Raw genomic sequence first — 16,031 nt, 5'->3', positions numbered from 1 at the left:
CTTCTGCTCCAGAACCACACTAGGAAGGAGCAGAAACACACACAGAACATAGGTGGGAAGAAGAAAAAGCCCAGAGAAGTGTTACACAGCATCCTTTAGGCTTCTCCAAATCCTCTCCCCGTAGCACTGCATATGCTCATAAGTCTTTTATCAAAAGTTTTATTTTTAGCTCTTAAAAAAAGAGAACATTGCTTTAATCAGACCTGCTGTACATCACATATTAGACAACTAAAAACACACTGCATGTTTCTCAACTGTGATATGCCAAATACTCATTTCCACCATTTTCCAACAGCCAAACCCATACATAAACGGACAGTGCTAATCCATGCACTACAGCAGGTCAGCTCCCCTTGAGATTAAAAGCAGGCACCGAGTCTCCCACAGCCTTAGGCAAAGTGATTCCATGCTTGAAATAAAAAATAGTGGCACTGTCCAGCTGCACAGCAGGCAAAAATATGGAGGGACTGCCATGTTTCACAGCTGGTTGTTTCCAACTGTCACAAGAACCCATCCAAGCAAAGCAATGTTTTTCCAGTCAAAAATATGTCCATTCTTGGAAGAACTACTGTGCATGAATTTGGCATATGCACGGACACTGGCAATCTTGACTTTGATGAAGCACAATAAAACAAAAGCCACACACACCACTGCACGGAATCTCCACAATTCACCGCTTCTAAACTTACCAGGTCTTTTCCTGGCTTTTTCGTGCCCTAGTTGTCCTAGATCGTTGCATCCACACGTATAAACAGTCCCATCATCCAGGACAAAAACAGTATGTCTCAGTCCACATCCTACATCTCTGACCCTTTTATTTAGGAAAAAGTCACTTTTTCTGGGTTCTAAAACAATCTCTTCATCAATTCCACCCAATCCAAGCTGTCCAAAAGATGCATTGCCCCAGCACAACATGTTTACACTTCTTTTCATCAGAGATCTTCCAACTTCACTTTTCTAGAATATTCCTTCTGCGTAGCTGTTAAGAAAAAAGGAAAATGTACATCTTTCAGTATTGTCCCCAACATTTACATTATTTTCTATATAGCATGTAATCCATGAGCTCACTTTCTCTATAGCAATGTATTAAAACCCTGAACAATTTTTAAGAGCATGATTTGCTTTCTTGGACAGGATTTGCGGTAACTCTGCAGGAAAATGCTTTCTTTCCCATTTCATATACAACTTTTAAGATGTGCAGCTCCCTGGTTTGATAAAACTTTGTTTCAAAAACTTAAAATATCATTCTTTGTACAACTTCTTTAATCGTTAATCCAAATTTATACGAACTTGCAGTTGCAACCAATTCCAGCCAGTGGAAATGACCTCAAATATCTTCCAAGGAGATAGCACAGGCTACTTTCTTTATTTGAGGAGCTGCATGACTCCAGCAAGCACTGTGTATTGCCTCAAGATCATCAAGAAAAACACTTGACTCATAGCTTGGAAAAAATTGGTCAGCTCCGATCAATCCAGTTATGCAATAGCAAGTACAATATGCTGTGTCAGTCCTTACATTTAGACAACTATGAGTCAACTGAACTTACAATTTAAAAGAAAATAAATAGCTGAAACTCAAGTCCACAATCTTGCACTGCATTCAACACCAGCTACAGCTTCAGTTACTCTGCAGTAACAGGAGGCCACACACACCAACTCAGCCAGCCAGCCCACACCCCTAATCCCTAAATTACAATTACCAGTATATGTGCTGACAGACTCTGTACCTTTTTGGAAAGGATTCAAAGCTAAAGCTACCATTCTCTTTCATTTGCAGTAGTGCATACAACTAAGAATTCTCAACAATGCTTTCACTACTACTTATACTACATTTCCATGATAGTAAGTTTCCCTGTATTTTCACAGCAATTTAAAAGGCAATGTAAACCAAAGCGAAATTATTATAAATTTTCATCTGTGACCATTATTTAGAAGACATTCTGCAGGGTCATAACATGTATAAAGTACCTAAATCCCAAACTGCTCAAAGAAGCAAGCCAACACTTAACATCTAAGTGTTACATACATCAAAGGGCAGAACTCTTGCCAGCACAACGGGATAAGCTACTTTCTCTGCATAAGTCAAAACGCAGTAAACAAGACACTTATTTTTGTGACTGCATAAAAAAACCCAAACACAACACCAAACCAAAACAGCCAAAAAACTTAAAATACATTGCATTCTGTTTACCTATCTCAGGAGGTGAGGCATGATCAAATATTTCCCTAGCTATATCCTACCACATTCAGAAGGGGACATCAAAACGAAGACGCCTTCAGTTAGGACATAGCTATGCAACAGCACATGTCACACATCTGTAGCAGTGACTTGCTTCAACCTGCAACACAAGAAGATAGAAAAGATGTATGATTATAGTTCTTTGCGATTTCTGTAGTCAAGATTTATCTCCATCTCCAGCAGGAAAAAAAATAAGAAAAGTTCTCCTTTCTATTGAACTATGTAAGTATTTCCATGGAAGGCGGGCTTGTTTTGTTTTGTATCATTTAAGAGTCAGTAGCCAAAGTTCTGAACTTTGATCTCAAATCACGGCACACTTTCACCCCGGTGTGTGGGTGGTCATGAGAGCCAACTCGCGCCGTCAGCGGCTGGGTACTCCCGCGCGTGACGTCGGGAGCGGCCCGGTGCCGACAGCCGCCACGGACGGGGGGAAAGCACCGCACTCGTCCTGTGCCGCCGGGGAGCGCAGGGCGGCGGTAGGGAAGCGCCTGGACACTTCGCGCAGGCTGTGGCCGCCGTCTGAGCGCTGACGCGCGCTCAGGCCGTGCCCCGTGAGGGGACTCCGCCCGCCCCAGCGCTCGCCGCGGCCCCATGTTCCCTCGGCGGGGCTCGGCTCCCCGGGCCCGCCGCGCTGAGGTGCAGAGGGAGCGGCGGGCGCGGCCCGGCGGCGGCCGGACCCCTCCGTGCCCCGCAGCTGCTCAGCGGCGCCGCCCGGCCCAGTCCCAACTGCCCCGGCCCGCCCGCACCTGCCCCACGGCACCGCCGCCCGGCCCGCCCCGCTCCTCCGGCCGAGTCCTGCCGCGGGGCCCCACGGCCCGAGTGCGGCCCCGGCCGCTTTTTCGTCCGCCCCGCGGGGCCCGAGGGCGGCAGCGTCCGGCTCCGCTAAGGCCCGCGGGACTCACCGGTGGTAGCGAAGCGCTCCGCTCCCCTCCCCTCCGCAGCCTGCCCACCGCAGGCGCTCGCCGGCCACCGCCGGGGCGTGAGCAGCGTGAGCAGCCCCGGGCGCGGTGACAGGGCCCGGCCGCCGCTGCCGCGCAGGCGCTGGCTCGGCGGGCGGGACCGCAGCGCCTGCTCCACCGCCCGCCTCCCGCCGGCCCGGCCTCGTGGTCAGGGGCGGGGATGCGGTGCGGTGCCGTCACCCGGGCTCGGCGGAGCTCCGAAAGGGACGTTGGTCTGGGAGTCACCGCTTGGTTCGGTTCCCGCCGTTGGGAGGAGCGAGGAGCTGATAGCAAAAATGAGTCGTAGGAGAGGCCCAAGAAGTGAGGAGCGCCGGAGTGATGTTTTCGTACTCCTGGTGTGCTCGGGGAAGCGCAGGGTTGGGCACGGAGCTCGGGTGTTCCCTCCGGTGGTGACTGCAGCTGTACGCGTTCTTGGCATGGGAACACATGTGAGCGCAAAATACAGAGCCGTATCACGGTTTTTAAACTGAGAATAAAGAAAGTGTGTCCTGGGGCAAATAGCTCCCTGAGAAGAGGTCTTTCTTATGGCGTGTTTCGCCTGCCTTGCAGAGTTCTTCAGACAGTTGGGCGCGTGTTGCTGTTCCTTACCCAGATCTACGGAGATCTGCAGAAGCCTCTGCTTTGATCTCTGAGGGCACGAAAAGAATGAGATCAGTGAGTGGGAAGGAACTGGATCCGCCAGGGAGATGCAGGAACAAACTGTTCTTCATACTCCAATTACGCGTCATTAACTTGTGAGAGCACGGAGTCGTTCCCCGCGGGTGATCGCTGCTGCTGCTGCAGCGGGAGGCAGCGGTGTGAACTCCAGCCCTCCATGGCCTTCCTGCTCCAGGGAACGGCGTGGCTCTGGGGCTCTGCTCTGTCCCTCCCGCACAAAGGAATGCAGTTTTCTGAATCCTCTAGTCTGGCTACAAGCTTTTCTCCGTGTCAGAGCATACCCAACGTGGGCATGGCAAAACGCTTTTTTTCACTGAACACGTGTCTCTAGTGGAACCACTAAAAGAAAAGTTTACATGCCAGACGCATTTTTTAACTTTTTTTTTTTCCCCTGGTATTTTGCTTGGTACTGGGAGGAAAATCCATTGGAATTTATGTAATTGGACCGGGTTGGGAATTCAAATGAGATTTCCTTATTTAGCAGCCTCTTTATAGTAGGATCCACCTTTATGTAGGTCAGGAAGTGAAAAAAGGCCAGGACCAGGCATACTTCACAGCAAGTGATTTTGCAAACTGTGGGTAAGGAAAGTTCTGTGTTTGGTGTCCTTTTGCCCTTTGTTAAATGGAAATCATTTAACAACATCCCAACAAATGGGATGTCTTGGTCCAGCCATTAAACACTCCTTTGTATATGTAAATAGGTAAAATCCTACAGGGCTTCTCAGGATTTGTGGTTGTAGATTTATCAGTAAAGATTCAAACCAGAAATACTAAATTCATACCTAGAGAAAATGAGATTGCTGCGTAGCTGACACAAGCTAAATGATGCAGCACTTTTCAGGGTAGCAAATACCCAGTTTTGCTATTTAAAGGAGAAATGTGAGTGATTTGCCTTTTGCCATTCTGCATCTAAGACTGGAAGGTTAGCAGGAGCTGTGGCACAGAGCAAATGGAGGAAAACATTTCAGTTGTTATCTTCTAAACTTTCTTTTCCTTTTATTTGTGAGCCCAAAGGAGTAGTAACTGAATAACTACACTGTGAAGTGGATTTTAAATATTGGCATTCATTGTGCAATGTGTCCTCTGACCAGCATGTGGGGATATGCCCATGTACTTGAAGAGAATATTATATGCCCACTACAATTTTATACAAGGAAAAGTCACTTGGTATAACTGCCTTAACACATTAAATAAAAAATATATAAAGATGAAAAAACATACAGTGTTGCACAAATCTCAACTTCCCTCTGAAACAGACGTAGCTATTTTATTTAAAATAATTATTTTAATCCTAAATCATAATACTGTAAATTGAAAAATTCAAATGTGTCTTCAAAGAAAGTGTAAGCCATATTTTTATTCTACTTATCACCTATCTTAGCAAATTTTCTTTTCTCTGCCAGAGAAACCATATTGTACCTGTCTTAGTACCTAAGGGGATCCCCCCTTCCTGGGGCTAAAGACCCACAGGCAGTGGGGGAAAGGGAGAACATGTTCTGGTGCCACAGCACTGCCTGGGCCCCGTGCCTCTCGGCACAACCCATGCTGCACCCACTGCCACTAAACCTGCCACAATGGGGTTCTGGAGCTGCAGTGCTCAAGAGAACTGTGGGTTGCTTGCACCCCAAAATTCCCAATGTCCATTCTAGCACTTGCAAAAAACCCTCAGAGATACAAAATCCAGTGAAAACAAGAAATGTAAATCTGCTTAACTTCAGGGGTGGAATTTATTTCCTTGTAAGTGCCTTAGCACTGAGGGTTTCCTATTACCATTGCACAGTCTTCTTACTGATGGTCACAACAAGAAGGAAACTATTTTCAGTTCCCCTGCCATTATTAAAATAGCAAGGCTTGGCTACTGCCTGGTGATAGCTGTCAGCACAATTGTGGTTTTTAAATTGTACCCCAGTTAATCCTCCACTGAGATAATACAAAAATGGGGAAATAATCATATATAGGGTTAACTAATATGTACTTTATGCTCAATTACTAGAAAACATCTTTCAGTTAATATACATGTTTTTGAAGGCTACAGTGTTATGGTATAAAACTTTCTGTATAGTTAATAACAGAGATGGACTCTGCTCTCTGCCTCCATTTTCTCCTGGCAACAGCCAGGACATACTTTATAAATTTTAATTCTACATTTCAAACCCCTTTGCTTTATACTTTGATGTGTCGCAGACTACAGAAAATAGAAATGGGTGTCCAGAACAGCTGATAATGTGAAATTAGAGATGTCAGCATTTTGCTGTGAGAAATTGCCAACCTTTGTGTGAAGCCTTTGTGTAGAATATTCTTGATTAAGACAAAGAAAAGGCTTTAGAATGCAAATAGCCTTACAAACAAGGGATGGTCTGACCCTTTTATGCCATTTCTATTTTACGATTCATCCTTAGATTCTTCACAGTATCCATGTAGACAACTCACACATGCACAGAGAATGTGTTTTATATGCTCTGCCACTTTATAGCTGAGCATGTTGTAGTTCCCTGCCTGCCCACCCTGCTCACAAACAATTCTGGTTAGCTCAAATGCAAGTGTGCTTACCAATTATTACAACCAATTATTTATTAACTGATGGCAACATGCTGAAACAACTTGAACAGTTTTTGACCTGATTGTGAACATAAATCACTATAGAAATACTAAATTGATAACATTGCAAGTTCTGTGGTTAACTCGAGGCATCTGATAAAGGGGGCTGGGTAAATGAAAACTGGGGAGACATACCTTCAAATTAAGATAAACAAAACCAAAAACCTGCAACCTCCCACTCCCCTCATCCTCTCAGGCAACAAACTATAGCTGAAATAGCTAAAGGAATGCTATTTATAGGATGATGAATGCAAAGAAAATGAAAAAGCAGTGAAGGACAAGGATGACCCCTGGACATGGAGTCTATAATGAAGCAAACAAGCTGACCTTTGTGTTAGGGATGAAGCTCTTGCACTCACAAACCTTTGCGTGGATCCAGTGTCCCCAAGCCCACACAAGCTGGCACTGAGTGACTCCCCTGTGCCCTGGCATTATGGCAGAAGCCACACAAGTGCCCAGGCAACTTGCAGGTTGGGGCTGAAGATGCTGAACATTTTTGAGCATCCTACACAGAGGGTTGGGAGTGCAGCCCCTTCCCACATGTGGCATATTTTCTTCCTATTGAAGGGATGTTTCACACTATTACATGAATTTTTCTGTTATAAATAGATCAGCAGGCCAGGTGCTAACTGAGCACCAGGAAATTCCCATGTAATCTTTTGGATTTTTTGGTTTAAGAGCTGGATGCTGAGACACCAGTTCTCATGTCATTAAACTGGGCTTTTGGTCAGGCCACAACTGACCTTTGATTTTTAAGATGCGATCCTACAGGAATACAATATCAATAATTGAGTGGGTTGTGCCCTGCAGAGACCAATTTGGTAACACACTGAACCTCAGCTTATAAAATAGCTCCAAGTGGTGCCACATGCTGCTGATTCTGACATGACACTGTGTCTTTGCATGGCAGCATGATGAAGCACCCTAAAATTAGCCTTCTTACTATTTCGTAAAGAGCAGGCAGAAAGGTAGCAGCCTGCACTCAGGAGAACAAAGAGGCACAGGAGAGGACCAGAACTGAGGCTCACACACAGCCTGGTCACAACACTTCATGGTGAGCACTCTTGGCTTCTTTGCAAATTTCCATGTTGGATTGTTTAGTGTAATTTCTTATCCCAAGCACAGGGTGACCTGATTGTGAAGAAAGAAAGGTGCTCGTGTAAACAGAGGTGGACAGGAGGGACCTGTTCTCTCAGGGGGCTTGGGATTCAGCAGAAGGGAAAACTAACTGTGAAAATTACATGGATGGTCTCTTTTCTTAGGGGTGTGGTGGGAGCTGGCATTTAATTCACAGAACTAGGTTTGTTGTTTCTGGAATAGAACTGGGAATGGAAGAAAAAAATGGGCTGATATGAAAATTAGAAACAACATGATAAAGTCCCTTTCTATTAAGCCAGACTGATTTTTTCCTGATACTCAGTTCTATCTCTACCCCACTTATTGGGTGATAAAGTCCTTGGCTTTACAAGGAGTAAGATTTGAGAGCAAAAAAACAAATCCAACTTCCAGGCAGTAGGAAGACAGGCATGGCTGTGTTTACGTATCAGAACAGAAATAGTGAAGGAAAAGATCCTAGACCAGAGTAATGCTTGCAGATGAGGAGAAAAGAGAAACTGTGAGGAAACATTTGAATATCAGAGGGCAGAAGAGGCATGCCATGAAAGGGATGTGAGCACTCATTGCTAGGAGGGAAGGAGGCACAGCACACCTCTCTAGGAAGCCAGAGGACCCCGCCATCAGCTGGGTGTGACAGCCTGTGGCCCTGTGCCTAAACAATTGTCAGTACATGCTGTTTTCTCTATTCCTGGGGTAGCACTCTGAGAAGAATAGCTGGGAAGAAAATAACACTGAGGCATAAACCATGACTAGTACATTCAAACTACATAGAGCTGTTTCTGCTATTAGTTATCACTCAGAAATATGGGACTATTTTGCAACACAGATATTTTTGTTCAGTAAAGATGATTGAACAGTACTTTGCAGCTTTTCTAATTTGGGACAACATTCGTGATTTAACATGTATTACTGAAGCCCAGAGAGGCATGATTCTATAAGATCTCTTCTGTGCTGTTAGCAACCAACAGATATTTAGTAGAGCATGGACTGAAGTGTGGTGTCAAAGTGAGAGTGAATCTATGACATTTGTATCAACTACAGTACAGGACATCTCTGTTCATAAAGGGGATTAAATATTTACAGTGGTCAAAGAGTCTTGGACAGATGGAAAATTAAATTTCTCTTGCACAGAATTTGTATGTGAGCAGTCAGAGCTTGGAGTCCTTGAAGGGCTGTAACTCTTAATTTCCTAAAAGTCTCAACCTTGGCACTAGAAAAATTAAAAAAAAAAAAAATTGGAGACAGAAGGTAAGTGACCTGTATTGAGCTGAGCAATCAAATCTTCATAACTTTGTGAAAAATAGAATCACTGCTGCTATCTACACGATTCCTATATAGAGAAACCCAGTGACTCCTTATGTTCCCAGAGGTCTCGTAAGTCAGTATTTATTTAGGAAAGAAAAACTGCCACAAATTTGTAAAATTTGTTTCTGTTTACTGACACTGGAGTGGTGCAAAGTGCTGCCAATTTTGTTGTTGACTTTTTAGTATGAGTGGTTTGGATGCTCCTATTTCACTGCAGTGTTTTTGGGATAATGTTTCTTTGTTTATTTGGTCTACCAGTGTAGAACAAACTGCTTCCATTTAAAAGTTCAAGCTTGAAAGGGGAAGCCAAAGCAACTGTATATCTTTTGGAAGCAGAAACAGTAGAGCAGCCACTTGTGCCAAACCTCCATTGCATTTAGCTGTGTTTTTTTCTTGGATAGGGAAGGAGGTAGCAGTGATTCATCACCTATGTCTGCCTGATGAAGGCTTTCTTGTCGTTAATGTCAGCAAGTCACTAGGACACCACTAAATATGATCACTGGTCCCAGTTAGAAATGATAATTTCAGGGGTACTGGATACTCCCCACTTTACACATACATATTTGCTTTCATAGAAGAATAATGCAGAGTTATTTTCAGCTTCTGGGCAAGGTTCTAGAGTAGCAAAATTACTCCCAAACATACACAGACCTTCAGAGATTTTCACATAGAATTTCAGAGTAGTCCTAGAGCTTGGGACCCCAAAGATTTAAGTGAGATTGTTCCTGAGACTGTCTCAGGAAAAGACATTTCAAGAGTATCCAACTGACACAGCAGCTTCTGTTCACTGCATGACCCAGTGGAGACATCCAAAGCCAGACAGATTACAGGAGAGTCAGCTTGGAACACCAATTTCATCAGAAAACAGTTACTCACAATATTTTAGCCAGTAGACTTGTCAAAAAATATTGTGCCCAAATGTGATATAGCTTCTGCAAATACAAACAACTCAATACAAACACTATTAGATGCTTATAGCTTGTAGCAAACTCAGCCAGGCAAACTGGCTGTTTAACAGATGGTATCAATATTACAAATTAAATTCCTTTGAGTATATTTTTTTTTTTTAATGAAGGAAAGGAATGCTTATTTGTCTCATGAACAAGTTGCTTTGTAGTAAGCAGCATTAGGATTAAAAATCACTTTTCTGAGAGGCAAATTATGTGATCTTTATAATTTTCCCTGACCTCTTGTTCAAGTTTGAGCCTCTAAATAGCTCATCACCATAATAAACCTGTTTGTGTTGTCTTCTGTGTTTATAATAACCATAAGTATCAAAAATAGTCTGTTCATAACTATAATAATCCCTACTCACTTTCCTGCAGAATTCTAATAGGCAAGAACCCAGAAATGTTCCATTTATAGCCATTACAAACAGTTGTAATTTCCAGTGCGTTGTATCAGCAATGACGCCTTAAGAATTCAGTATTTGGGATTAAAGTGTCTGCACATTTTCAAGTCAAATTTAGGAACAATATTATCTTTTGGCAAAGTTTTAGTTTAGGATAGTTAATAGCAACACATACAGTTTTAAAATCTTCATTTTGAAACTTCCCACACCATTAGTTTTACAGCTAATTTTGCCTGGATATAGAACTATTTGCCCAAGTAACAACAAAACAGATACTGTTATTATAATGATTTTCTGATGTTTTCTGAAAAGCCCACAGCAAGTTAAAAGAAATACCATTTGATAAGTAGAATTAAATGGATTTAAAAATATAATTTAAGTATACATATATTGAAGTGAAATTTAAAAGCTCAAGAATTATCAAATAAATTTATGTTTATAGCCATATTTCAAGAAACTTATAATTTTTGTACATTAATTTTTGAGACATTAAAAATTCAAATAGCATGCTTGACTCCACCATACTTCCTTTGGACATATACTGATCAACATAAAGAGAATAAAACTACAAGCTAGTAATATATTCCTCATCAACTATTTTCTGATGTAAAACTGTGGCTCCATCAAATCCTGCATCTCGGGATCTAGGCCAGAGAGATCTTCACATCTCTGCAAAAGATCCAAAGTTTTTCTCTTGTGCCACAGAAATAGACACCAAGTATTTCAGGATTAGGAAGCAGGCAGTATATAAAGAGTTTCTTTCCTGAGTCTTCCAAACGCAGGAAACAATCCTTTTATTCCTCCTTAATACTTCCAATAGCACAATTGAAAGGAGCCTGTGGGAGTGCACAGAAAGTCATTGTATCTGCAAGAGACTGTTCTTAGAGTGCTCATTCTTGGGAGTCAAATTATCCATTGGTTCTTGGATTTTCAACTTTATTATTATATTGAATACAGCTGGGAAAACTCTGGAAGTTCTTCCCACTGAGTTTTTTCTCTTCATGCTCCCCAGCCACTCAAAGCCGTCATTTTCCCTGCTTCCCTTTCCTCCAAGCCAAACCCTGAGATAGGTCAATTATTGCTCAGTGGAAGCCAATGGCCAATTTAAACTAGCTGAGTCTTGATGGGTTTATATCACAGCTCAAAACCCCACAACTGAGTATGTCAAGTATGAAAACCCACGTTTCTACTCCTTGCATTTCATGTGAACTCTATTCAGCACTGCACAAGAGCAGCACTTCTGGCTCCCCTTGCAGCTCCAGCCCCCACTTACACTTCTCTGTAACACCTTTCAATCCCGTTCAGCAGCAAAACGCACGACAAATCCACTCCACACAGCAGGAATAGTTTTCATACCCACAGGTTATAAACATTGAGGTTGAGACTTTCTGAACTATGTGCTTACAAAATGTGTATTGTCATTTTCAAAAAATGGTGAGTTAAGATTTAGGTGACTGCCTCTAGTCATTCTAACATCAAACTCTTGGCCAATGTGAAGGTATGTAAGCACCTCAAATGGGAATACACAAGTGGATCTCCACAGGCAAGTCCTTAAATTTTCAACAAAAATGTAATACAATTTAAACCATATATTTTTAACTATTTAATGAAAACATTAATGAAAACATGAATATCCTGTCTTTGACTTTTCAAACTAGTAAATACTTCTTCACAAAATAGATGTTTTGATTTACCCTGTTGTCCTGATTTAACATTAAGAGCATTACATCTAAAATTTAGTTCAAATGTTGAATTTCCATAGCCCCACATCAACAATAAAGCATGCCAAAAAGGTTTTGTTGTGCTTTAAAAGGCCTTTGCGAATCATATTAAATGAAAAACACTTACCATATTTGCATTTTCTTTCTAAGTATCACAGTTTGAAGTCTTCCGATATTCTTCCTTTTCTAAAGCAAAAAAGTGAGACATTTAAAAAAGGATTTTCAAAGGCACCCTACCCAGAAAGAGAATTCCTTTTTATAACTGGTGGCATAGCAGAAGGCATTACTATATGTCACTGATGTATCAGTTGATCTAAACTTGGCCTGTAATATGCATGGTTTATCAGATCACAATGTATTTTAAATTCTGTGAGAGATCTTTTGACTCCTTCCACTGAGTAAATAATGTTTTGACTGGTACAAAATTTGATAGTTCTGGAGACTGACAACTGAAAAAGCAGAACCACTGGCCTGGGAAAGTATTCATTGATATTTCTGATTCAAGGTGATTTATTTGAAATAAATTAGAGGTCCTATTCAAGTTCCTAAAAGAAAAGTCATATCCTCCTTTCTCTGTTTTACCCTCACTCTTTGTCTGTCTTACATACGTGTGAAAAAGGCACCTTTGGCATAGCTAACCATCTGCTTGGCTAGTCAGACTGGCCGGTGCTTCCCACTGTTGTTGCTCTGAGGGAATTTTCTGGGTCATGATCATGTAAGTGAGCTTACATTACCTGAATGCTATTTGTTCTTCAGCTAAACAGAATGGTTCTGGTACTGATGGTGTTTCATAAGCTGGTACTAACAATTTCCTTTAGTTCTCATCTCTGTCACTTCTGAAAGTTTACTTGTGTTTTGACATGAAAGACCTTTTTTAAAAATGAAATCTATTAAATCTGTCAGTAGTGCTATATCCTTAAAACCTCCTGGTGTTCTGAAGCTTCATCAGTACCTATAGATAAAATTTCGCAGTGCATCGTGTCATATACCTTTTTACAATTTATGTTATAATGCAAGTCAGTTTAGTGTTGCAATGCAGCATTTAAAGTGGAAAGGTGACTCAGTGGCCTGAGAGAAGGCGTTCCAGACAGATGAGGCAGCGTAAGGGAAAGAGTACCAGAATCACCGGGAGGGGCCGGTAAACCGATCTCAAGTGTGCCCAGTGAGGTGACACACTAAAGTGCTGGGAAAACAGGAACTCCAGCCACCTAATGGGAGTCAGAGTTTGGGGATGATATCCTAGCTATGTTTTCATATCAAAATGACCCTATTTTAATGCAAAGGACGAAAATTTTCAAAGCCCTAGGACTCCTGCCAAGGCCTTTTCCCCTTGTCAGTGCAGTCAGAGCCAGGCAGGTCGCTGTGCACAGAGCACTCAGCGGCACTCTCCTGGGTATAACCTGGCAACGCGATTCCCGCACACGAGGAGCCATTCCAGCCTTTTATTTGTTGGCACAAAGACTGGCACGCTTTTCTGCTGCCCCCATGTGTCGAGATGAGAGGTTCCCTGGAGGTGTGGATATAACCTGTCTTGCCCAGCTCTGTCCCCTTCCCTCAGCTCACACTGTTGCACCACTGCAATACACTATACACAGGCTCTCCATTCCATGGAGTTTGCTTTTGTCATATTTTAGCAAACTGTTCTCAGACCATGCTCTCCTGCTACCTAAGCCATGCATTTCTATGGAATCTACCTAACCAAGCTCTTATCTCTAGCCAGTTCTTCTAGTCACCTCTCTGAACAATCATGTTGCTGTTCTCCAGCCTATTTATCTGAGGTCTACCTAGCTGAGGTGATCCCATGACCGCAGGTTCAGAGATGGGCTGACTGTCATGCCACTACTGATAAACACTAACACTCTTATCTGAATGTGCCTGGAAAGCAAGAGGTCTCAAGAAATTATTTTTTACATACAGACTATAAATGAATGCCCTCTCCTTATTTTCATCTACCAACCATTTAAGACATTCTAATTAGGGGTGTATCTTGTGAAGTACAATTTTGGCAACTGCATTATTGAATGTTTTGTCCTATTAAACATCTGACTCGAGCTGGTATTTTGTACAGTTTTGGTTGTCTAGAACAGGTTCAAAAGCCTCTGATGCTCAAAACACCAGTCATTCATTCTGGGTTTGGGTTCTCTAAAATCCTAAGGGTCCTGATCTACACTGCCACCACCCTGAGCTGCCTCAGTCTTCTGCCACCTGCCCAGCCCTAATTTGCTGTAGGCCTCAGGGCCTCTAATACAGACCAAACAACACTGGAAAGATACTACCCCTAAGCAGAAAAAAGATACTGAAGAGACCTATATTTTATATATAGGGTACATATGTTTTTAGCTCACACAGAAGTCAAGAATCTTTGAGTTTATTTTCCTCATTACCATGCAACTCACATTAATCAGGTTTCCACAAATAATAGCCACACTTTGTTTTGTTCTTTTATGTTAAAACCACTTGCAAATAGACTCTCAGTGAAATCTCCCTGATTTTTCAGGCTTTGGGAATTTCTTTGCAAGTAGCCTGGGTTAAATTCTGCTCTCTGTTCTAGATGTGTGAAGCCATTTAAGTGATAAGAATAAGGAGTGAACTGTAAATCTCTGTTTGACGAATGTGTAATTGGAAATAGAGACTGTGGTTACAAAATACGCCTCCCTGGACTGCCTCTTAATCCACTTTTAAAAATACAGTTCACAACATGTTGTTGTGTTAATCTCAACCCCAAGTCAAAAGCATTTATGTTCCTGTCTCTGGACAACAGCAAGCCGTTAACAAAGGCAGACACTGTAGATGTCAGATCTACTTAATATCAACTTAATATCAACCATAGAAATAGCTACCAGGAGAAAAAAATTAAACTTTTCTACAAGTAACACAAGAAGTTCAAATAATCAAAGTATAAAGTACATAATATGGCTTTCACTGTAGCAATATTCCTCTATTTCTTTTTCCTTTAGTTTTAGGTAGGCAGATACCTCCACTCTTTGTACCAGCCACTCTGACAACATGTTCAGTTGGTATTAATTATGGCTATGAATATCCTTTATTATACGTTTTGGAGATGAATGTTCTGAAGAAAGGGAAAACAAATTGAAAGTGATGGTTCTGTAGCTTCTAGGGTCTAATACTGCTTTATCTGAAGAACAATTTAGATAAGCCATGAGAGAGAGGAGAGCAAAACCCATAAAGGAAAAGCAAAAGTACAAACAGTGTTTGGCTTAGTGCCCTCTCTTACATGAAATCCCAGGAAAACAAGTTCATTGGTGTGTCAGCTCCAGTGAGATGTTGCACACCTGTACCAGCATCAGGCTGAGGCAGTGGGCTCCAGGCTGGGGCTGTCTCAGTTGCAGACCTGAAACAACACAGCAAAATTAGCCTTGTCTGCTACACCAGGTTCTTACCAAAAACGAGAGAAGGAAAGACATGAAAGAAAGAAAGAAAGAAAGTGAGGAAGTAAAAGCAGACAGGGAAGGAGAGGGGTCATAGTAGAAGGCAAATCTCACATATCACAATGTTTCCTAAATTAGGTGAAGACAGTAGAACTGGCATTATCAGATCCCCTTTTATGGTCTGTTTTGGTCTAATCATGCCTTGCAATTGGGACAGTCAAATCCTATGGTGTAAAAATGGATCCCACAGTCTCTGGTGATGCTGGGAGCAATAGCCCTGACTATAGATCTCACACTTTTCAATCAATCTGCTTCTTTGGCATCAGTGTCAAATCAAGCTTCCTCCAGCTTCACTTGCCCAAAGAGTCATAAATGGAAGAGCACATACCCAGCAATCAAACCCGGCTTCTGGGTTATTAATTTTAATCATTGATTTCTGATCCTATGTTTCTGTCAATTACCAGACATAGTCTCCAAGACACTGGATAGTATAGATAGGAGTCCTCATTGGTTTTATCACAATTTCTAACTGATTTTTAAAGCTGATCTGATATAAGAGGTTGCATCAACTTTTGCTTCTTTGGGCAACTGCCAGTCTCTGCGTGTTAGTATTTGCCATGTGCTCTACAAATCATTGAGGTCTGAGGGTGCTGACCACAGGAGGAAGAATGGTGTGAGCCAAACTCTGCATGGTAA

The 16,031-nt window shown here is 42.1% G+C and overlaps 2 protein-coding genes across 5 annotated transcripts in view; one reads left to right on the top strand and one right to left on the bottom strand.

Annotated features, from left to right (window-relative positions):
- The window catches only part of HERC4 (HECT and RLD domain containing E3 ubiquitin protein ligase 4), a 29,730-nt gene extending 26,433 nt beyond the window's left edge, over positions 1-3,297 (bottom strand). For 2 of the 4 annotated variants that reach the window (XM_069019027.1, XM_069019029.1), the window contains exons 1-3: positions 3,142-3,292; positions 2,192-2,339; positions 690-979 (exon numbers count right to left, since the gene is read on the bottom strand). In XM_069019027.1, coding sequence (XP_068875128.1) covers positions 690-933 — 244 coding nt within the window. In that variant the 5' untranslated portion in view covers positions 934-979; positions 2,192-2,339; positions 3,142-3,292. Of the gene's footprint in view, positions 1-689; positions 980-2,191; positions 2,340-3,141 lie in introns of all 4 variants that reach the window. The other 2 variants (XM_069019032.1, XM_069019028.1) reach the window with 2 other exon arrangements.
- Positions 3,298-7,427: 4,130 nt separating this feature from the next.
- The window catches only part of MYPN (myopalladin), a 67,294-nt gene continuing 58,690 nt past the window's right edge, over positions 7,428-16,031 (top strand). Inside the window, exon 1 of the mRNA XM_069019025.1 lies at positions 7,428-7,507. The gene's annotated coding sequence lies outside the window, so the exon portion shown is untranslated. The remainder of the gene's footprint in view (positions 7,508-16,031) is intronic.

Source organism: Aphelocoma coerulescens, chromosome 6 (assembly GCF_041296385.1).
Source record: "Aphelocoma coerulescens isolate FSJ_1873_10779 chromosome 6, UR_Acoe_1.0, whole genome shotgun sequence".
Lineage (NCBI taxonomy): Eukaryota > Metazoa > Chordata > Aves > Passeriformes > Corvidae > Aphelocoma > Aphelocoma coerulescens.
Note: the sequence above shows the minus strand (reverse complement) of the source record. Positions and strands in the feature narration are given on the sequence as shown.